We start from the raw sequence: 22539 nt of genomic DNA, 5'->3' as shown, positions 1-22539 counted from the left end.
CCACAGCACCTAATGTAACAGGCCTGCTCCTCTGATCCTGGAGAGAACAGGTGTGCATCACGACCAGCATCCATAAGAACATAAGAAAGGCCCTGCTGGATCAGACCAAGGTCCCTCAAGTCCAGCAGTCTGCTCACACACAGTGGCCAACCAGGTGCCTCTAGGAAGCCCACAAACAAGACGACTGCAGCAGCACCATCCTGCCTGTGTTCCACAGCACCTAATATAATGGGCCTGCTCCTCTGATCCTGGAGAGAATAGGTATGCATCATGAGTAGTATCCATTTTTACTAGTAGCCATGAATACCCCTCTCCTCCATGAACACGTCCACTCCCCTCTTCAAGCCTTCCAAATTGGCAGCCATCACCACATCCTGGGGCAAGGAGTTCCACAATTTAACTACGCGTTGTGTGAAGAAATACTTGCTTTTATCTGTTTTGAATCTCTCACCTTCCAGCTTCAGCCTTGCCTTGCTTGCAAAGATTTATTAATTTATAACATTTATTAGCTGCTTTTCTTCCTCAAGGAGCTCAAGGTGGCTTACTATAAAATAAAATGTGTGAAACAAAAGACATAAAATACAATGCTTTTTAAAAAAATAACAATTTAGGACTGCTAGTAAATTAAGCGAATGCAGTCCTACATAAAACTGATCCTATAGATCAGGAGTGAGGGGGCAGGCACACCTCCCTGGGGAGGTTGTTCCATAATCCTGGGGCCGCCACCTAAAAGGCCATTTCTCCTGTACTCACAAAACAATCTCCTTTGATTGATGGGACAGTCTGCAGGGCCTCTCCCTGTGATCTTTATTCCTGGACAGGAACATATGGGAGAAGATGGTCCTTCAGATACCCTGGTCCCAAGCCATGTAGGAAAAGAGGAAGACCCAACAAGAGATGGATTGACTCAATAAAGGAAGCCACAGCCTTCAATTTGCAAGATCTGAGCAAGGCTGTCAAAGATAGGACATTTTGGAGGACTTTCATTCATAGGGTCGCCATGAGTCGGAAGCAACTTGACGGCACTTAACTGACTCATGGCGACCCTATGAATCAATGTCCTCCAAAACGTCCTGTCTTTGACAGCCTTGCTCTGGCCTTGCAAACTGAGGGTCATGGCTTCCTTTATAGAGTCAATCCATCTCTTGTTGGGTCTTCCTCTTTTCCTGTTGCCCTCAACTTTTCCTAGCATGATTGTCTTTTCCAGCGACTCTTGTCTTCTCATGATGTGACCAAAGTACGCTAGCCTCATTTTGGTCATTTTAGCTTCTAGGGTCAGTTCAGGCTTCATTTGATCTATAACCCACTGATTTGTATTTTTGGCAGTCCACAGTATCCGGAACCCTCTCCTCCAACACCACATTTCAAAAGAAACCAACAAAGAAATCTATATATGCCGAATATATTAGGTGCTGTGGAACACAGGCAGGATAAATGCTGCTGCAGTCCTCTTGTTTGTGTGCTTCTTAGAGGCACCTGGTTGGCCACTGTGTGAACCAACTGCTGGACTTGATGGGCCTTGGTCTGATCCAGCAGGGCCTTTCTTATGTTCTTCCTATCAGCTTTCTTCATTGTCCAGCTTTCACACCCATACGTAGTAATAGGGAATACAATGGCATGAATTAACTTGTCCTTGGTTGCCAGTGACACATCCTTAAACTCAAGGATCTTTTCATGTACCCCTCATCTTATCATCATCTTCACCATCTTATCACACACACACACACACACACACACACACACACACACACACACACACACACACACACACACACACACAACCTGCTCCAAATGTTGGTCGTTCTTAAGTTTAGGAATAAAAGAAAACAAACACATATACACACAGAGAGAGATAGTGGGAAATGTTTAATTTTTGCCACTTAAATGCCATTAAATCAAGAACAATGGTTTCTATTTGAAACTAGTATCCCCCCACCCCCATGAAGTTCAAATGGGAAAAAGCGGAAGTATGGTTACAAGCCATGTCTCAATACTCAGATCAAAATGGTAATTCAGTTCTCATTTAGAAGAAAAAGAAGACTTGGTATTTATACTCTGTTTTTTCTCTGCCTTTAAAGAGACTCAAACCGATTTAGAATTGCCTTCCTTCCCCCCACCCACAACAGACACCTTGTGCGGTAGGTGGAACTGAGAGAGCTCTGAGAGAACTGTGACTAGCCCAAGGTCACCCAGCTGGCTTCATGTGCAAGAGTGGGGAAATCAAACCCGGTTCTCTGTATCAGAGTCCAGTATCAGAACTCCATGGGTGCCCACAGGCTCAAAACATTTGGGGACCCCTGCGGTAGGACTTTCAAGGCAAGAGACATTCAGAGGACAAGGCAAGGGACATTGCCTACCACTGTGTAGCAACCCTGGCCTTCCTGGGTGGTCTCCCATCCAAGTACTAACCAGGGCTGACCCTGCTTAGCAGCCCAGATCTGATGAGATCGGGCTAGTCTAGGCCATCCAGGACGGGGCCCATTTACGAATATGTGCTTTAAATCATCATGTTATTATCTCTGTATCTGAAGATATTATCTATTTAGTGTTTGAAAGGGGTGTGCTAGAGCAGGGTAGAAAAGTGTTGAATTAGTTCTTAGACTACCTGGATGCATCTGCAAAGAATATCTCCATTCTTCAGAATCAGAGGTTTGACGCAAACACAATTTTTGCTGGTTCTGATCCATCTGGCTGAAGTCTGCGCCGGGAGGCCGTGTCCGCCTTTCTTCTGGAAATCCCTCCTCCTGGCCGTGTCCGAAATCTCCTCTGAGTCTTCCTACCACCCTTTGACCGGCTTCCACGTGGCCACCACCTGGCCCTTGATGTGGACGTAGTAAACGGGGTGCATAGCCGCTGTGGCACAAGCCTGGCACGGACACGGGGGACACACATAAAAAACCTGCCCAATAATGGCCGGAGGCGTGTGTGAGAAGGGAATGCTTGTGGCTATGGGTGCCAGCTCCAGGTTGGAAATTGCTGGAAATGTTGGGGCTGGAGCATGGGGAGGGTGGGGTTTGAGGAGAGGAGGGACCTCAGCAGGGTATAATGCCATAGAGTCGTAAGAACATAAGGAGAGCCCTGCTGGATCAGACCCAGGCCCATCAAGTCCAGCAGTCTGTTCACACAGTGGCCAACCAGGTGCCTCTAGGAAGCCCACAAGCAAGATGACTGCAGCGGCATTATCCTGCCTGTGCTCCAAAGCACCTCATATAATAGGCACACTCCTCTCATCCTGGAGAGGATAGGTATGCATCATTAGTATCCATTTTGACTAGCAGCCATGGATAGCCCTCTCTTCCATGATCATGTCCACTCCCCTCTTAAAGCCTTCCAATGTGGCAGCCATCACCACATCCTGGGGCAGGGAGTTCCACAATTTAACTATGTGTAGTTTATCTGTTTTGAATCTCTCACCCTCCAGCTTCAGCAGATGACCCCGTGTTCTGGTATTATGAGAGAGGGAGAAAAACGTCTCCCTAACCACTCTCTCAATACCATGCATAATTTTATAGACCTCTATCATGTCTCCCCTCAGCCGCCTTCTTTCCAGGCTGAACAGCCCTAAGCGTTTTAACCACTCCTCATAGGGCAGTTGCTCTTAGCCCCCTGATCATTTGGGCTGCTCTTTTTTGCACCTTCTCAAGCTCTGCAATGTCCTTTCTTAGGTTGTGGTGACTAGAACTGTATACAATATTCCAAGTGGGGTCTCACCATAGATTTGTACAAGGGCAGTATAATAGCAGTCTACCTTCCAAAGCAGACATTTTCTCCAAGGGGGCTGATCTTTATAGCCTCGAGTTCAGCTGGAATTCCAGGAGATCTCCAGCCACCCCTGGAGGATGGCAAGCCTACTTGCGGCAGGAGAGTGAGTGGGCACAGTTGGTGGCCCCCAGTGGCTCAGTGGCTCGGGAAGGGTGCTTCGTACATGCTCAGAGACCCTGTCCCCACCAGGAAGCCTGCAGGCCCATAGGTGTGGGCTTGAACTTATGAACCATACTCACGTGGTAAGGGATCAGAGACAGGAGGCTTCCCAGAGGGAACTGTGCCAAATCCAGCTTCCCTGTGACGGCCTCGACCCGTCCATGCTCCTGGCTCATTCCCACCAACCTGCAGAGGAGGAGAGGCAGCTGGGCATCCAGTCTGAATTTTACCTACTTATTTATTTATTTTTCTATTTCTTGCCTGCCCTCCCCGGCCGAGGCCAGTCTCAGGGTGGGTCGCATCATCTAAAATATATATCAACCATAAAAATCTAAAACAATTACATTTCAGCTAAAACCAGGCAAGTCTCTCAAGATGGTGCTCCAGTTCTACCGACTTGACCGAGCAGACACGCAGGCCACCCCCTCAGATGAGTCCAGCATATAATACAGAAAAGGGGGTGGAATAGGGAGGCCAGCAGATGTTGTATCTGCAGCTGCCCTCAACTATAGGCCTGGCGGAAGAGCTCTTTCTTACCGGCCCTGCGGAACTCTTTAAGGTCCTGTCGGGCCCTGATGTCACCAGACGGAGCATCCCACCAGGCTGGAGCCAGGGCCAAGAAGGCCCTGGCTGTTGTTGAGGACAGCCACACGCTCTTAGGGCCAGGGACCACCAGAATATTATTATCTGATGACCATAAAGGAGAGGCTCTCCCTCCCATAGATGCAACAGCATCCCACTGCTTGTCCTCTTACCAGCTCCACTTCTGCCAATCTGGGGTCCTGTTCCACCAAGCTTCCCTACAAAATTTGCAGCCACAAAGAGGCTTTCGTTTGAGGCAACTAATGAGGGCTGCATCCAGGATGGAAAATTCGTGAACGAGATTTGCACGAGGAATGGGGGGGGGGGGACGTTCCCACTCCCAGGATTTAGAAAAGCAAGAGGAGTTCTTAATAAACTGTCGCCGATCTCTTACCTCCTCAATATAAATAATTCAGAATGGAGGAGAGCTTTCACTTTAATGCGATACATAGAAGGCAAATACAAAAGGATCCCTTTTCAGGAGCCTGTGTGCATTTGCCAGGATGAATCAAATTTGGCAAGAGCTGATACTACGCATTTTGGCTGGCCTTCCAACCAGACAAAGATCCACCCAAATAAAGATAATACTTTCAGACAGGAATAGTGAGACAACTCATAAAGTTGCCAAATATGCAAGGTTAGGTATTAAGTTTAGGAGTACTTGGTCTAACTTTGATAATTGAAATGGAATATACCACTGAACGGGTAATATTAATGTAAATGTTTAATTTTATTGCAAACGTTTTATTCTAATTGATGTTTTACATACAGATATATTGTTATAATTTTACCTTTTAATCAATGTTAACCCCTTTGAATATCTTACGAACAAAAATATTGTTAAATTTTACCTTTTTAATCAATGTTAATTCCTTTTTTTCCTAATTTGCTTTGCTGGTCAATGACTGTAATAAATTGAATTGAATTGAATAGGGGTTCGTTTTTATACCCCCGCTTTTCTCTGCTATAGTGAGTCTCAAAGTGGCTTACGATCGCCTTCCCTTCCGCCCCCTCCCCCACAACAGGTACCTTGGGAGGTAGGTGAGAAAGTTCAGAGAGAACTGTGACTAGTCCGAGGTCACCCAGCAGGCTTTGTGTGGAGAAGCGGGGAATCCAACCCCGTCCCCCAGATTAGAGTCCACAGCTCTTAATCACTACAGCGTGCTGGCTCTCCCAAATTGCCCTCAAGTTGGAGTTGTCCAGCCTTCAGGGCCCACAGATGCATAGAGCTGTATGGACTCTTAAGGAGCACATAAGAACATAAGAAAGGCCATTCTGGATCAGACCAAGAAGGCCCATCCAGTCCAGCAGTCTGTTCACACAGTGGCCAACCAGGTGCCTCTAGGAAGCCCATGAACAAGATGGCTGCAGCAGCAGCATCCTGCCTGTGTTCCACAGCACCTCATATAATAGGCCTGCTCCTCTGATCCTGGAGAGAAGAGGTATGCATCATGACGGTGTCTATTTTGACTAGTAGCCATGGATAGCCCTCTCCTCCGTGAACATGTCCACTCCCCTCTTCAAGCCTTCCAAGTTGGCAGCCATCACCACCTCCTGGGGCAGGGAGTCCCACCATTTAACTATTCATGTATCAAGACCTGCACCACGTACTTGAGATTGGGGTGGCCCTCCACAAGGGCGTAGCCCGTGGGCAGCTGGCCCAGACTGTGGAGGCTGAGTCCGGTCCATCCGCAGTCAACGAGCATCTGGTTCCGATGCGGGTAGTGGCCGATCACCCTGGTCAGCACCCGGACCGCAATGTCCGTCAGCTGGCAAGACCCAATCGTCATTTGCTGGACATCTGAAGGGGAGGAGAGGGAGGCAAAAGAGAGCTGCAGAAGCCGACGATGAGGATCTCTCGCACAGTGCCCCGTCCCCCCCGACACGCTGAAAAGGAAGAGTGCCTCTGAACCCATACAGAGTGCTTTCATCCAAGGTCCACATAATGCAGCCTCAACCAACTGTACCACACAAAAAATTGTTTCCTAATATCCAGCCAGTACCTTCCCACCCGTAATTTAAACCTATTATTGCCAGTCCTATCCTCTGCTGTCAACAGGAACAGCTCCCTGCCCTCCTCTAAGTGACAGCCCTTCAAATACTTAGAGAGCAATCCTGTCATAGAATCATAGAGTTGGAAGGGACCACCAGGGTCATCTCGTCCAACCCCCTGCACAATGCAGGAAACTCGCAACTACCTCCCCCACCCCACCCCAGTGACCCCTACTCCATGCCCAGAAGATGGCCAAGATGCCCTCCCTCCCATGTCCCCCCTCAATCTCCTCTTCTCCATACTGAACATCCCCAGCTCCCTCAGCCTTTCCTCGTAGGGCTTGGTCTCCAGGCCCCTGATCATCCTTGTCACTCTCCTTTGCACACACTCAATTCTTCGACATCCTCCAGGTGCGGCCTGACCAATGCAGCGTACAGCGGAAATATGACATCTTGCAGTTTGGATGTTATGCCTCTGTTGATGCAAGCGTTAGCTGAGCCACAGCCCCTCTTCATAATGCCACATGCATTTCGCTTGAAGGATCTCTGCCATGAAGATCAGGGGGTGGAATACACGCTTTCCTTTGCATATGAGGCAGGGAGTTCCACAATTTAACTGTGCGTTGTGTGAAGAAAATTTAACTATGGGGCTGAGATAGTTGGGAGAGAACTGTGACTGGCACAAGGTCAACGACCAGGCCTCATGTAGAGAAACAAACCCGGTTCCCCAGATTAGGGTCTGCCGCTCCTAATCACGACATCACGCTGGAAGGGAGGAGAGAAGAAGACGAGTTGGTTTTTATACGCTGACTTTCTCTGCCACTTAAGGAAGAATCAAACCGGCTTACAATCACCTTCCCTTCCCCTCAACAGACACCCTTTGAGGTAGGTGGGGCTGAGAGAGCTCTAAGAGCTGTGACTAGCCCAAGGTCACTCAGCTGGCTTCGTGTGTAGGACTGGGAATCAAACCCGGTTCTCCAGATCAGACTCCATGTGACCATGCACACCGTGTTGAACTCCTTGCAAGCAGCAGAAAAATCCACATACTTCAAGCTGTACGTGCACACCCACACAGAAATGCCAGAGGCAGCCTTTGTGATTCTGGGAATTGACATGGCTTGACGACTGATGTTCAGCTTACCATAGAAGATGTAATTCCCGGGATGGACTTCCTGAAGCTTGGCCATCTCAGGCACGGGGCGGCTGCAGGACGGGGTGGAGCCGATGCTGGCCACAGGGCAGGGAATCCCTTCTTCCCGCAGCCTGGAGGGGAGGGCAGAGAAAGGGGCACTGAAAGAGGAAGGGGGCAGCTCGGCTGCACGGCTCCCAACCCCACCCAGCAGCCTCACAAAGACACTTCTGATGGTCCAAAATGTGGACAGCCAGGGCACTGTCAGGGGCTGGAGACTGGGGTTGTATCACTTCTCTGTGTGCTGAGGGCTCCTCCTCCGTTCAAAGGGCTGGATCTCGCTTTTAAGGCCCCAAATGGCTTCAGGCCAGCATCCCATGACTATAAAGTAGGGTTGCCAACCTCCAGGTGGCTGCCAACTTGGAAGGCTTTAAGAGGGGAGTGGATATGTTCATAGAGGAGAGGGCTATTCATGGCTACTAGTCAAAATGCATCCCTATTCTCTCCAGGATCAGAGGAGCATGCCTATTATATGAGGTGCTGTGAGCACAGCCAGGACAATGCTGCTGCAGTCGTCTTGTTTGGGGGCTTCCTAGAGGCACCTGGTTGGCCACCATGTGAACAGACTGCTGGACTTGATGGACCTCGGTCTAATCCAGTGGGCCTTTTCTTAGGTTCTGATGTTCTTGTAGCCTGCTGTTCCCTCTGCTCTGAACTGGTAAAGATGGTTCCCCTGGGCAGGAGAAGGCAGGATGGTAACCCCCCCCCCCTTGGCACACTTGAGGGCATTCTTGGCAGGAAGCTCTCAGCTCAGTTGCATTCGGGGTGTGGAATCAGCCCCTACAAAAATGTCAGGCTTTTATTTGCAGGTCTTGGCTCTCTCCCCCCCCCCCCCCCCGCCAGCCTGGCCCTGGAGGGAATATTGCAGAGAACATCTGGCTCGCATTCCTTCCTGGGAAGAGATCTGGTCAGCAACAGAAAGAGCGGCAGACTTGAGGGAGGGAGGAGAAATTCCTGAGCTGGGCAGACAAGAACATGCACGGGCCTGGTACAGTTTTGACTAGGGTTGCCAACTCCAGGTTGGGAAATTCATAGAGATTTAGGGGTCAAACAGAGAGATGGCTGGGTTCTGGGCAGGGGAGGGACCTCAGCAGGATCCATAGAGACCACCATCCCAATCAGCCATTTCCTCCAGGGGAACTGATAAGGTTGCCAGCTCCGGTTTGGGAAATACCTGGAGTTTTTTGTGGGTGAAGTCTGAGGAGGGCGGGGTTTGGAGAAGGGAGGGACTTCAATGACACAGAGTCCGATTGCCAAAGTGCCCATTTTCTCCAGGGGAACTGATCTCTATTGCCTGGAGATCAGTTATAATAGCAGGAGATCTCCAGCCACCACATGCAGGTTGGCAACCCTAGGAACCGATCCCTGTAATGTGGAGATCAGTTATATTTCGGGGAGATCTCCAGGCCTCACCTGGAGGTTGGCAACCATAGTTTCACCAGAGCAACACAGAAACAGCTTTACAAAGCCAGAGCAGGCTTCTGTGTGCATTCAAAAAACACCTTTCCCAGATGTAACCAAAGGTCAGAGAGGAGGGTGCATGCCCTAAGCCAGGGGTCTCCCCAACCTTTTTGAGCTTGGGATTCTGACCAGGAATGGTGGGTGCGGCAACAAAATGGCTGCCACAAAATGGCTGCGGAAGGAGGTGGAGCCAGTCGCAAAATGGATGTTGCCGTTTACATTCGGTCACATAGTGAAGATTCTTGTGCTGTGGTGGTAGCTGCCGCCAAAGCAATGTTTTAGAAAATTGCCCAGCCAATTAAACCTCCAGTAGTCAATCAGAAGCCTTGCTGGGCAAATGCCCTACCTGTAGGGTTGCCAACTGCCAGGTAGTACATAAGAACATAAGAAAGGCCCTGCTGGATCAGACCCAGGCCCACCAAGTCCAGCAGTCTGTTCACACAGTGGCCAACCAGGGGCCTCTAGGAAGCCCCCAAACAAGGCAACTGCAGCAGCATTATCATGCCTGTGTTCAACAGCACCTAATATAATAGCCATGCTTCTCTGATCCTGGAGAGAACAGGTATGCATCATGACTAGTATCCATAAGAACTTAAGAAAGGCCCTGCTGGATCAGACCCAGATCCATCAAGTCCAGCAGTCCATTCACTCAGTGGCCAACCAGGTGCCTCTAGGAAGCCCACAAGCAAGACGACGGCAGCAGCACCATCCTGGTAGCAGGAGATCTCCTGCTAATTCAACTGATCTCCAGCCGATAGAGATCAGATCACCTGGAGAAAATGGCCACCTTGGCAATTGGACTCTATGGCATTGACGTTCCTCCCCAACCCCGCCCTCCTCAGGCTCCGCTACAAAAATCTCCTGCCAGTGGCGAAGAGGGACCTGACAACCCTACAACCCTACCTACCTGGCCCTGCCCACTTCCTAAAAACACTTTTAGAAAAAGTGTCGGTGGGCACTATGGCCCCCATGGGCATCGGGTTGCCAACCTCCAGGTACTGGGGAGAAAAACGGCACCTCTGTACTTGTACCAAAAGGTTTAGAAAACCAGTACAGGAAACTGTATATACACAAAGTGCAAATATTTATAAGCTACTGAGGTGAAACATAGACCATATACGTGACATATATACAACACAATTATATACAATATGTACAGTTCACACAAAAAATGTAGAGGAAGTTCCAAAGGTCTCAACTGAGTACCAAATGAATGCTAATATTGTAATCCTTGTGTAAAGTTCATATAGAGCCACAATCATCGATGGATACGGCCGTTTCAGATCCACAGCAGTGGAAATCTTTCTTCAGTCCTTAATACAAAAGTGCTGTTACATAGTCATCATTCCTTCCCACACAGGGTAAGTATGAGCAATCAGAAGTCAGTTACAACTGATCGCCAGCCGATAGAGATCAGTTCCCCTGGAGGAAATGGCCACTTTGGCAATTGGACTCTACGGCACTGAAGTCCCTCCCCTCCCCAAACTCCGCCCTCCTCAGGCTCCACCCCCAAAATCTCAAGGTATTTCCCATCCTGGAGCTGGCAACCCTAGACTCAGAGCTGCAATCCAACAGAATACCACATCAAATGCAGAATCTGCGCCCAAAGTCTAAACTCTCACTTGTCACTTGAGGGTTCTAGTCCTCAAGGTTGCAGTCTGAAAAAAAAACCCACTGTAATTCTGGCTAAAAAATTAGCGAAGGCCACATGAAATTCCAGTCGAAAGAAAGCTCCTTGTATTGTAACGAAAAGGATGTGAGCTGCAACTTACTTGTTTTGATTTCAAGGGGGCTTCGGCACCATCTCCCCTGGATCGGGGCCCGTGCTGTTTCGTGCAATAAAGGACCCTTGTAAATATGCCCCACAAAGTTATTAGCCCACAAAGGGTTTATTTGCTCTCCTGCGGGCCAATGTTTGTAGCTAACAATAAAAGGCTCATTTTTGTAGGGACGGCTCACCTGAAGGCGATTCTTCTTACTAAGCCAAGCGACCAGGAAAAGTTTGCAATAAAAGCACAGGGTGGGATTGGGGTGGGTGGGTGGGGGGAGACCTTGTAACCAGACATCTTCCCTCGGGGAAGCCCTCCCCAGTTCCCAGAACATCAGAAAATTTGTACAAACCCAGTTTCGGTATTTGAAAAAACGGAAGTGTCGGGCTAGATTTGTGAATATTTGGTCTGTGGGTTTGGGGTGGGGTGTCCCTGATCGAGACCTCATCTCTTCCACAGACTCACTAGGTGGCCTTGGGGGGGGGGTCCCCAACCTTTTCTGAGCCAGTGGGCACCTTGGGAATTCTGACAAAGGGTGGTGGGCGCAACCAAAAAATGGCTGCCGTAGGAGGCGGAGATAGCCACAAAACGTCCGACAGTGAGGTTATGTATAAATCTAATAGTCATTCTCTAACATTTCAAGCAGAAACTCTTTGAAGCAGACAATCAGAAGCCCTGCTTACGTACGTCTTTCTAAAAACCTCTTGGTGGGTGCCAGGTAGGGTTGCCAACCTCCAGGTGGTTAGCACAGGACTGGCTGAAATAACTACTGGATAACAATCTAGTAAACAAGTGTATTAAAGTGCATAAAGTGAAATAAATAAATAAATATATACAACAATAGCTTAGACGGTCCAAATGGTACTATTTTCAAATATTCAATGTAGATCAAGCTGGAACACTTCTTCAAAGATGAATGATGAGGGGGACGATCGTTTCATTTCTTCTTCAGCCCCGTTTTTATTAGAATCATTTCCCATGCATATACAGGAATTCAATTATTTTCACTTCTCCCATGGGGATGAAAGTGCAACTTATGTATAATGGCAATGTCAAGTTCCATGCAGGATACAACATCTCAGAGACATAGTTGCACAGACGACTGCAACTGTTCCCAAAGGGGCTGAAGAAGAAATGAAACGATCGTCCCCCTCATCATTCATCTTTGAAGAAGCATTCCAGCTTTATCTACATTGAATATTTGAAAATAGTACCATTTGGACTGTCTAAGATATTGTTGTATATATTTATTTATTTCACTTTATGCACTTTAATACACTTGTTTACTAGATTGTCATCCAGTAGTTATTTCAGCCAGTCCTGTGCTAATTTCCTAACCTGTGGTAGCAGTACAGTGGTGTTAATTTTGGTTGCTCAACCTCCAGGGGGTGGCTGGAGATCTCCTGGGATTACAACTGATCTCCAGGTGACAGAGAATCAGTTCCCCTGGAGGAAATGGCTGCTTTGGCAATTGGACTCTATGGCGTTGAAGTCCCTCCCCTCCCCAAGCCCCGCCCTCCTCAGGCTCTGCCCCCAAAATCTCCAGGTATTTCCTAGCCTGGACCTAGCAACCCTAGCGCCAGAAAAGGTGTTGATGGGCACCTTGGCGCCCACCCACAGGCACCATGTTGGGGAACCCTGGGTGAGTCACTAATTCTCATTTCCTGACTCCCAATTGCAACACGGGGATAATAATATCAGTCTAGGGCCATTGTCAGGATTACTGAGGTAACACATGCTTTGATTGCTGAAAGCGCTATATAAGTGCAAAGTGTTATCAGGAGGATGGTGAAACACCCGCAGCGAAACCAATCCATACAATTGGAGAGGCAACATGTCCCAGAGGGGAACACGCTGGATTGAGGAGACCATACCCAAGCAGGACTACAGCTGAACGTCAAGAAGGCAAAAGTAACGACTACAGGAGAATTACTCAACTTTAAGGGTGACAATGAGGAAATTAAAATTGTTCAAGACTTTCTAGTCCTTGGCTCCATCATCAACCAAAAGGGAGACTGCAGCCAAGGAATGAGAAGGAGATTGAGACTGGGAAGGGCAGCCATGAAGGAGCTAGAAAAGATTCTGAAGTGTAAGGATGTGTCACTGGCCACCAAGATCAAGTTAATTCATGCCGTCGTATTCCCTGTTACTATGTATGGGTGTGAAAGCTGGACAATGAAGAAAGCTGATGGGGAGAAAGTAGATTCCTTTGAAATGGGGTGTTGGAGAAGAGTGTTATGGATACCCTGGATGCCAAAAAAACAAATCAGTGGGTTTTAACTCAAATCAAGCCTGAACTGACACTAGAAGCTAAAATAACTGAGAGTATTGTATTTTGGTCACATTATTAGAAGACAAGAGTCGCTGGAAAAGACAATCATGCTAGGAAAAGTTAAAGGCAGCAGGAAAAGAGGCAGACCCAACAAGAGATGGATTGACTCTATCAAAGAAGCCACGGCCCTCAGTTTGCAAGATCGGAGCAAGGCTGTCAAAGACAGGACATTTTGGAGGACTTTCATTCATAGGGTCACCATGAGTCGAAAGCGACTTGATGGCACTTAACACACACACACACACACACCACTAATGGGCCACAGCCTACTAGGTAGCTTTGGAGGGAGTCCTTCTCTCCCAGCCTCAGTTGCCTAACTGTGAAATGGGAACAACTGCACCGTTCGTCACAGGCGTGCTCTGTGGAGAGAACAGGGCTAGGCAAACATCTTTGGCCCAAGCGCCAAAACAAAACAGCAGCATCTACCTGATCACATGAAGCTGCCTTATACTGAACCAGACCCTTGGTCCATCAAAGCCAGTATTGTCTAAGACCGGCAGCAGCTCTCCAGGTTCTCAGGCGGGGGTCTTTCACATCACTTATTTGCCTTGTCCCTTTAACTGGAGATGCTCCCGGGGATTGAACTTGGGACCTTCTGCATGCCAAGCAGATGCTCTATCACTGAGCCACAGCCCTTCCCTGTGAACATACATATTGGTGTGCCGGTCACCAGGTGGCCAGGGTGGGGGTTGGGGAGAAGTGGGTTTTTGTTGGCCAGACATGCCACTTGGTTCCATTTTGCTGACCATATCATACTGCAAAAACTGGGGGGAAAAGGCAAACTGGTACCAGGCAGATTTTACAGCAATATCCTCCCCAGCTACTTTTTTTTGGGGGGGGGGGTCTGCCTAAACACAAAAGACCCCCCCCTTTTCCCCATGTGGGAAACAAAAGATGCAGCAGAAGGCCGGGAAGGATTCCCCCTCGGGGATGGAAGGGGGGATTTTTTTTCTTAGGGAAGAGTTTATGCCTTTACAACTAATCACAACCAGCCGAGAGTTCAAGAGACGGTGCTGGAAACTTCTGCAGCTTGTTTACCACCACCCCAGCCCACCCACCCCACCCCGCCCCTTTGCAGCCAAGCGCTAACCCCCCCACCCTGCAAGCTCTTTGCTCCTGGGTGTGAACCGGGATCTGGCTTTGCATAAGTGAGGAAGGAGGGCAGGAAGGGGAGGCGCCCCGATGATGCCCGGGGAGGGGGGGCATGTTGCTAAAGACCAGCTGCAGCACTGGCAAGGGCTTTGAAGGGGCAGCTTCAAAGGCAGGCAAACTCACCTGAGGGCTGGGAGGGGGGCGCTGAATAGCACCTCTGCCCTCCCCCTTGGGAAGCAGCTCAGGAAACAGGGCCCTCTATAACCTGGGGAGGGGGCAATAAAGGCTAGCCAGAGATCTACATTTATGGCCTTTTAACTCTGGCGGCGCTTTGAGGGAGGGGGGTGGGAGGGGGGGTGAGCGTCCCCTTCCCGGCTTGCTCAGCTGAGAGAGGGCTGCTGAGCTCTTCGGGATGCTCTTCGCCTAAACTGGAATGGATCATGGTAGGGATGCCAACCTCCAGGTGGGACCTGGGGATTCCCCAGATTTACAGCGCATCTCCAGACTGCAGAGATTGGTTCCCCTGGAGAAAATCCAGGGGAATCTCTGCCATGGAAGTTTGCTGGGTGGCCTTGGCCCAGTCACACGCTCTCAGCCTAACCTCCCTCACAGGGTTGTTGTGAGGTTAAAATGGAGGAGAGGAGAACGATGGTAGCCGCTTTGGGTCACAACCGCAGAGAATGCAAGGGGATATAAATGTACAATTAATTAATTTAATTAATTCAGCCTTGTAGAAGGTGAGTTTCCTTAATTGAATGAAAGAACTGTGCAAAGAGGCCGCGCTCTGTTGCACAGACTTGCATCTTTTGATTTAATTTCAACTACTCTTAACTGTTAGAAAATTCTTCCTAATGTAGAAGGAAACTCTTTTGATTTAATTTCAACCCGTTGGTTCTGGCCTGACCTTCTGTTGCTCCAGAAGGTCGGACCAGAACCAACGGGTTGAAATTAAATCAAAAGAATTTCTGTCTAGACATTAGGAAGAATTTTCTAACAGTTAGAGCAGTTCCTCAGTGGAACCGGCTTCCTCGGGAGGTGGTAAGCTCTCCTTCCCGGGAAGTTTTTAAGCAGAGGCTGGATGGCCATCTGTCAGCAATGCTGATTCTATGACCTTAGGCAGATGATGAGAGGGAGGGCACCTTGGCCATCTTCTGGGCATGGAGTAGGGGTCACTGGGGTGTGTGGGGGAGGTAGTTGTGAATTTCCTGCATTGTGCAGGGGGTTGGACTAGATGACCCTAGTAGCCCTTCCAATTCTATGATTCTATTCTATGACCTTTAGGGTTGCCAACTCTTGGTTGAGAAATTCCTGGAGATTTTGAGAGTGGAGCCTGGGATGGGAGCTCAGCGGGATATAATGCCTTTGGCTCCATCCTCCAAAGCAGCCACTTTATCCAGAGGAAGGGAACTGTAGACTGGAGATCAGCTGTAATTCCAGGAGATCTCCAGGTCCTACTTGGAAGTCAGCAACCCCATGCAACTCCCCCCAGGAAGACTCTTCTGTTTAGGGTTGCCAACTTTCAAAAGGGCAAAGAACCTAAAAGCTGAGCTGAAAATTATAACAAAATACTGATATTATTTATTGTGCAGTGTACACTAAATTAAAAACACTGGGCCTTAAATGTACAGGCTGATCAACTAAAAGAATATATTAAATAGTTGCTAACTTTCCTACATAGTTGATGATAAAAAAATGAGTGTAGATGAACAATAAATAACCCAAATGCGTTTCGGCCTATATGACCTTCTTCAGTGGTCATATATACATTTGCATATTTTAGAGACACATCCAGAAATACATATACATATAAAGTTATGCTGTAAAGTGTGGCCCATTGTCGTAAAACATATAATTTTCACCATTTAAATTGGCTCACACAGCGTCTTATAATGTATTTCCAATGTCGTCTGGATGCGAATATCATCAATCCATGATAAAACATATTGGCCTAGAGATCTCCCAGAATTACAACTGATCTGCAGACGACAGAAACCAGTTCCCCTGGAGAAAACGGCTGCTTTGGAGGGTGAAGTCTAAGGCATTATACCCTGCCGACCCCCTTCCCCTCCTCCAAACCCTGTCCTCCCCAAGCTCCGCCTCCAAAGTCTCCAGGAAATTCCCATCTTGGAGTTGGCAACCCCACTTATTGCAAAGGGGTTCTGTTTCAACGGCAGAGGAAACTGGCACTAGCGTACAGGACTTCAGTGCTTTCCCCCACCCCCCCAAAAAAACTCCTGTAAGCTGGGTGGGCTGCACCCAGAAGGAAATCATGGAAATGGTTTCCTTCTCCCCTTCCCCTCCCACCTAAAGTTTTTCTTCCAAGCCAGGTTGGAGGAAGGAAAGGGTGACCAGTGTTGCGTGCATGCCCTGTTTCTTTGGACAATGAATACAAAACAGGGACCCCCCCCCACATAAGAGCAAAGAGGCCGGAGACCAATCCTCCCCCCACCTCTCCAGCCTTCCTCTGGCTTGTTGCTCACAATTGACAGCTGCTGTGCTCTCCGCTCCCCCCCCCCACTGCACTGCATGTGGCTGATTAAAGGCCTGCAAAGCCCCCCGCCCTTGCCGTTTTCCTCTCTCCTTCCCCGCCATCCTTTTGCATCGCCCCGCAACTGGGTGCCACTTCCTGCCTGCAACTAATTTTACATCTGCGGGAACATCTGAGAAAAATTTGCCCCCTATGAAACGGGATACACACACACACACACACACACACAAACAGTGCGCCGGGGGTCTCTCTCCACGCAAGGGGGCTTTCCTGCCGACAGCCCAGCCCCCCCTAGAGGCCAAACAAGCACCTCCTTGCTCAAAGAGTTCAAAGGGGATTCTGATTCCAATCCCAGAGGCGGCTTGTCTCTGCTTGTCCCACCTGAAATCTCGCAACACCTGAAAAACGAGCATATTTACGGCGGCAGGAGCTGCTCGGTGAACGCTACGATGCGCTTCCTAGAACACGAGCTGCCATGAAACTCTTTTATTTGGTTTTCCTTTTCAGGGCATGTTCAAACACACCTCCCTTGAACCATGGGGCCACTGTGGAAGAACCCTGGTTTGGTCAGATTTAGCATCTTCTCCCCTAGAAGAAGAGTTGTTTTTTTATATGCCGACTTTCTCTACCACTTAAGGGAGATTCAAACTGGCTTACAATCACCTTTCCCTTCCCCTCCCCACAACAGACACCCTGTGAGGTAGATGGGGCTGAGGGAGCTGTGACTAGACCAAGGTCACCCAGCTTGCTTCGTGTGTCAGAGTGGGGAAACAAATCCAGTTCACCAGATTAGCCTCCGCCGCTCATGTGGAGGAGTGGGGAATTAAACCCGGTTCTCCAGATCAGAGTCCACCGCTCCAAACCACTGCTCTTAACCACTACACCACGCTGGCCTAGATTGAGTATGAGGCATCCACAATTCTCCCTGTCTATGACAGAGGCTGCTGGGCACAGGTCCGATTTGCTATAATCAGTGGAATTACTAACCCCTGCCAGTTCCCCCCTTTAATATTTTTTCAACATTAAAAAAACAATTTTGCTTTTTTAAAAAAGAAAAGAATATGTGAATGAGGAGTGTCATCCCCAATCTCCCTGTCTACATCCGAGGCTGCTAGGCACAGGTCCGATTAGCTAGAACCGGTGCCATTACTAACCCCAGTCCCCCCTCTTGAACCCTGGGCTAGATGGACACATGAACACATGAATCTGCCTTCTACTGAATACGACCCTTGGTCCATCAAAGTCAGTATTGTCTACTCAGACTGACAGCGGCTCTCACGTCACCTACTTGCCTGGTCCCTTTAACTGGAGGTGATGGGGATTGAACCTGGGACCTTCTGCATGCCAAGCAGATGCTCTACAAACTGAACCACAGCCCCTCCCGTTTCACATGTTCACAGAAAAGGTGCAAGATTTGGCTACTCTCAGGCACTCTTTCTCAAACAAGGGGGCATTAAACAGGGCCTTCTCAGACTGTCTTAATGGACGTACGAGGACATTGTGTGGAAGGGGTGGGAGGGACTCTCTCCAGATACCCTAGATCTGGGCCATTCAGGCCTTTCAAAAACACAAACAGCTCTTTGAACTGGGCCTGGAAACAACCAGATAAGCAATGCAGATCTTTGAAAACAGGAGAGATGGAACCTCCATGTCTAGGGGCAGTGTGCCTTTGATTCCCGGATGCCGGGGGATAGGCAGAGGAGGACTGTTTCCGTAATGCCCAGCTGGAGAGTTTTCTAGAAGCACCTGATTGGTCAGTGCCAGAAACTGAAGGCTGGACGGATCTTAACCAGATGCCACTGAAGCTGTTTCCCGACACCAGAAGTGGTTGGAGTAACTAAAGACAGCCAAAAAGGAATCGACATGGCTTGAGCTCACTCACTTCTCCATGAACTGCAGGACCATCTCGGTGGTGGTTTGAGCCACGGACTGGATTTCAGGCACCCCCTGGCAGTGGTAAGAGTTCCCACAATGGGCATAGACCCCCGCCAACTCCATAGGTCCCGCTGCAATCGCCTGGGCCAGCTCGAGGGCAGCTGGGTCGGTATGCCTTACGCCGGCTGGAAACAAGTGATTGAGAAAGAGGGTCAGCAGCAGAAGCACATCGGCTGATCTGGCCCATGCCTGGCTCTAGACTAGTGTACCCTAGTGCTGTCCAGTAGGCAGTGTAGCAGGGCATAATGCCACCTAGTGGCAGGTGTAGGCATAACACCAGCTATCCTACTGCAGACCAACTCGGCTAACCTCTAAAACTATTTAGCAGGAGGAAAGAAGAGATAATAAAATCATTCGATCCCATGACAAAGTTAATGTGAAACACGTAGGGGTTGGAATACAACTCCCCCCCTTTTGCCTATTAAGACATAATAAATACTCTCTTTCTTGCACCATTGGCTTTTTGTCCCCATTTGTGTGGGGTGAGGAAGGGGGTAAAGCCACAATCAAGGGCCAGAGGGTTTCGCAGCCCCCAAAGACTCAGCAAGGCAGCATCAGATGGGAAGATGGAACAAGCAATACAGAGGAACACCTTGGTTATTGTTCTGTGCTCCCCAAAAGATGGGAATCCGGAGGCTGCTTTGACGGGATAGTTTTTTCTGGTATGAGAGGACATTGAAGCTCCAAGCGCCTGGGCAAGAACTAGGGTTGCCAGCCTTCAGGTGGGGCCTGGAAATCTCCCAGAATTTCAATTGACCAGACTACAGAGATCAGCTCCCCTGGAGAAAATGGCATCTTCAGAGGGCAGCCCTCTATGGCAGTATACCCCTCTGAAGTCCCACCCTTTCTCAAACCCCAACGTCTCCAAGCTCAACCCCCAAATCTCCAGGAATTTCCGAGGCCAGAGTTGGCAACCCCAGGTAACTGATTTACAAATGTACAAGCTGAACAGGAATTTCAGGGACACAGAAGCAAGCACACAGGCCCTGTGTGCCCCTGAAAGACATGAAGACTCTACGGCAGGCTAGTCCTACAAGGGCTGGAGCTGATGGTTGACAACTATTGGGGGGTGGGGGCTTGGTAATAGGGAAATGACCCCCTGCTGGCAGCACAACATCATTTTGGAGAATAAGAGAAGTATTGCCGGTATGACAATGAGGTGACACTCTAGGAGTTGGGGGAAAAGTCTATGGTAAAACCATAGAGTTTTGCCCAAATCCTAGAGCAACACCTTGTCACCACACCAGTGACGTGATGTCACTTCTGGGTATTTGCTGGAAGTGATGTCACGCTGCCAGCATGAGTTCCTTTGTAAAAGCGTTTTCCTCCCGCCAGCCCTCAATGGGCCGGAGGGCAGCAAGACGCTTATCTGCTTATCGGATAAAACCCGAAAATTTGAAAGAAAAACAACAACGACGAAAAAACAGACCCCGTCAAGCCAAGTGGCCGAGTCCCTCCCACGCTTCCCCCTGACCGACAGAAACCATTGCAGGGAAGTGGGATATGTGGCATCTGGCCACGTCTTCCTGCCTAACAAACAGCACCTGGTCCCGCAAAGCCACTTGACTCCCACGGGCAGCAGGCTGTGCTCAGGCCTGCCAGGTTTACGACTTTCAAACATTTGCGTTCTCCAGAACAGCAGCCAGAGGAAGCAGAGGCCTGGCGCGGAAAGGGCTAAAAAACACAGCCAGAAACAATAACTGGACACCGTGAAAAGCCTCTCTTCAACTGGTGCCTGGAATGCAGGAGTGAGTCCCTTCCAGCTCTGCCCTTCCACTTTGGATCCACCCCCCGGCCGCACTCTATGGTGGCCACAGTGGGGATATTTTGGAATTCTAACATTGACAACTCTTAGTTTCCCATTTGCCCAGACCTCCAGGAATAGGGTTGCCAGGTCTCTCTTCACTACCCACCATGTGGGGGAAGCAATTGTCCTGGGTGAAAAACTAAAAAAAGAAATAAAGTCACGTCTACATACAGGAAGTTCTGACCACAACGTTCTTGGCCATTCATAGAGCTACCTGGACAAAGGTAGTTTGCCAGGAGCTCTATGGTCAGAACTTCCTGCAAATAGACGAGACTTTATTTTTCATTTTCATTTTTCTCCCAGAACGCTGCCCCCTCCCACAACCCTCCCGCTGGTTGCCACGTACTGCTGGACAACCCTATTGGGGTGATGCTTCTCCCTTTCTACCACAATCTGCCAGTACCTCGTTTGTTCTCGCAGTCGATCTTCAGCCACACTTTCCAGCGCTTCCCCCGATGCAACGGCCTCCCCTTCAGCAAGGCCAGGGCTTCGGCACTGTCTACCAGCACGTGGAAGCTTTCCAGCCGCTCCGCCAAGGTGGCGCACTCTTCCACCTTGTCAAAGGGCAGCGGGTAGGCGTAGAGGATGTCATCAAACCCTCCGTCGGCAAAGAAGCGGGCCTCGGCCAGAGTGGAGATGACGATCCTTCGCCGCGTGCCCCCTGTCATGAGGTCTCCACCCTCTCTGGAGAAGCAGCAAGAAGAAAAAGTTGGTTTTTATACGCCGACTTACTCTACCAAAGCAGCCTACAATCAGCTTCCCTTCCCCTCCACACAACAGACACCCTGTGAGGTAGGTGGGGCTTAGAGAATGCTAAGAGAGCTGTGATTAGCCCAAGGTCACCCAGATGGCTTTGGGTGTAGGAGTGGGGAAACCAACCCAGTTCACCAGATTAGCCTCCGCTGCTCATGTGGAGCGGGGAATCAAACCCGGTTCTCCAGATCAGAGTCCCCTGCTCCAAACCACTACACCACGCAACAGGGGTATTTATCAGCTGTGGGCAGGAAGTTGCTTCTCCAAGGGTGTATTCTAGTGTTGCCAACCTCTTAGGAGGAGCCTGGACTTCTCCTGGGATTGCAACTAGTCTCCAGAGGGCAGAGATCAGTTTCCATGGAGAGAATGGCTGCTTTAGAGGGGGAGACTCTATGGTATTATACCCCACTGAGGTCCTTCCCCTCCCTGATCCCCCCCTCAAATCTCTAGGAATTTCCCAATCTGGAGGTGGCAACCCTACATTTCACACAACAAACTTGAATGGACTTATTCTTGCTACTATTTAAATCAATAGGAATATATAACATTAAGAACAAGAAGTGCTGGATCAGATCTCTGTCATCTGGAGACCAGCTGCAATTTTGGGAGATCCCCAGCCACCACCTGGAGGTTGGCAACCCTAGCACATGGCCCAAGCTCAGAGAGGAAGGGCCGAGGAAGAGGTGACGCAGAGGATGCCACTCACAGGGACTTGTGGGTTTTCATGTGAGGTCTCAAGTTCACCCCCAGGGCCCGAAAGCGCTCCGCCATCTCCTGCGTGTTCCTCTTCACCACGTCAAGGTCCACGGTGAACGCCGGAGTCGGAAGATCCTCCACGCGCCTTCCTGCCAGCATCTAAGGGAGGAAGAAGAAAAAAGGGAGGGAACAGAGAGCCCGAGGACAGTTATTTTAAAAAGGGTAACCCTTGGACCAGAGCAGACTCTCTCGGCACACATGCCCACGGCTTTTGAGAGAGCCAGCGTGGTGTAGTGGTTAAGAGTGGTGGTTTGGAGCGGTGGACTGTGATCTGGAGAACCGGGTTTGGTTCCCCGCTCCTCCACATGAGCGGCGGAGGTTGGTCTGGTGAACTGGATTTGTTTCCCCACTCCTACACATGAAGCCAGCTGGGTGACCTTGGGATAGTCACAGCTCTCTCAGCCCTACCTACCTCACAGGGTGTCTGTTGTGGGGAGGGGAAGGGAAGTTGATTGTAAGCCA

The 22539-nt window shown here is 49.4% G+C and overlaps 1 protein-coding gene across 1 annotated transcript; it reads right to left on the bottom strand.

The window, feature by feature from the left end:
• Window positions 1-2767: 2767 nt before the first annotated feature.
• LOC130484495 (D-serine dehydratase-like) lies at window positions 2768-22176 on the bottom strand. The gene is made up of 7 exons (XM_056857510.1): window positions 22028-22176; window positions 20972-21252; window positions 18709-18886; window positions 7637-7758; window positions 6115-6304; window positions 4002-4107; window positions 2768-2866 (listed from the first exon to the last, which is right to left on the bottom strand). Exons 1-7 carry the CDS (start codon window positions 22174-22176, stop codon window positions 2777-2779), a joined length of 1116 nt encoding a protein of 371 aa, XP_056713488.1. The 3' UTR covers window positions 2768-2776.
• Between the last annotated feature and the right edge of the window lie 363 nt (window positions 22177-22539).

The sequence above is a fragment of the Euleptes europaea genome, chromosome 11 (genome assembly GCF_029931775.1).
Source record: "Euleptes europaea isolate rEulEur1 chromosome 11, rEulEur1.hap1, whole genome shotgun sequence".
Classification (NCBI taxonomy): Eukaryota; Metazoa; Chordata; class Lepidosauria; order Squamata; family Sphaerodactylidae; genus Euleptes; species Euleptes europaea.
This window is presented reverse-complemented; position numbering and strand designations above follow the sequence as displayed.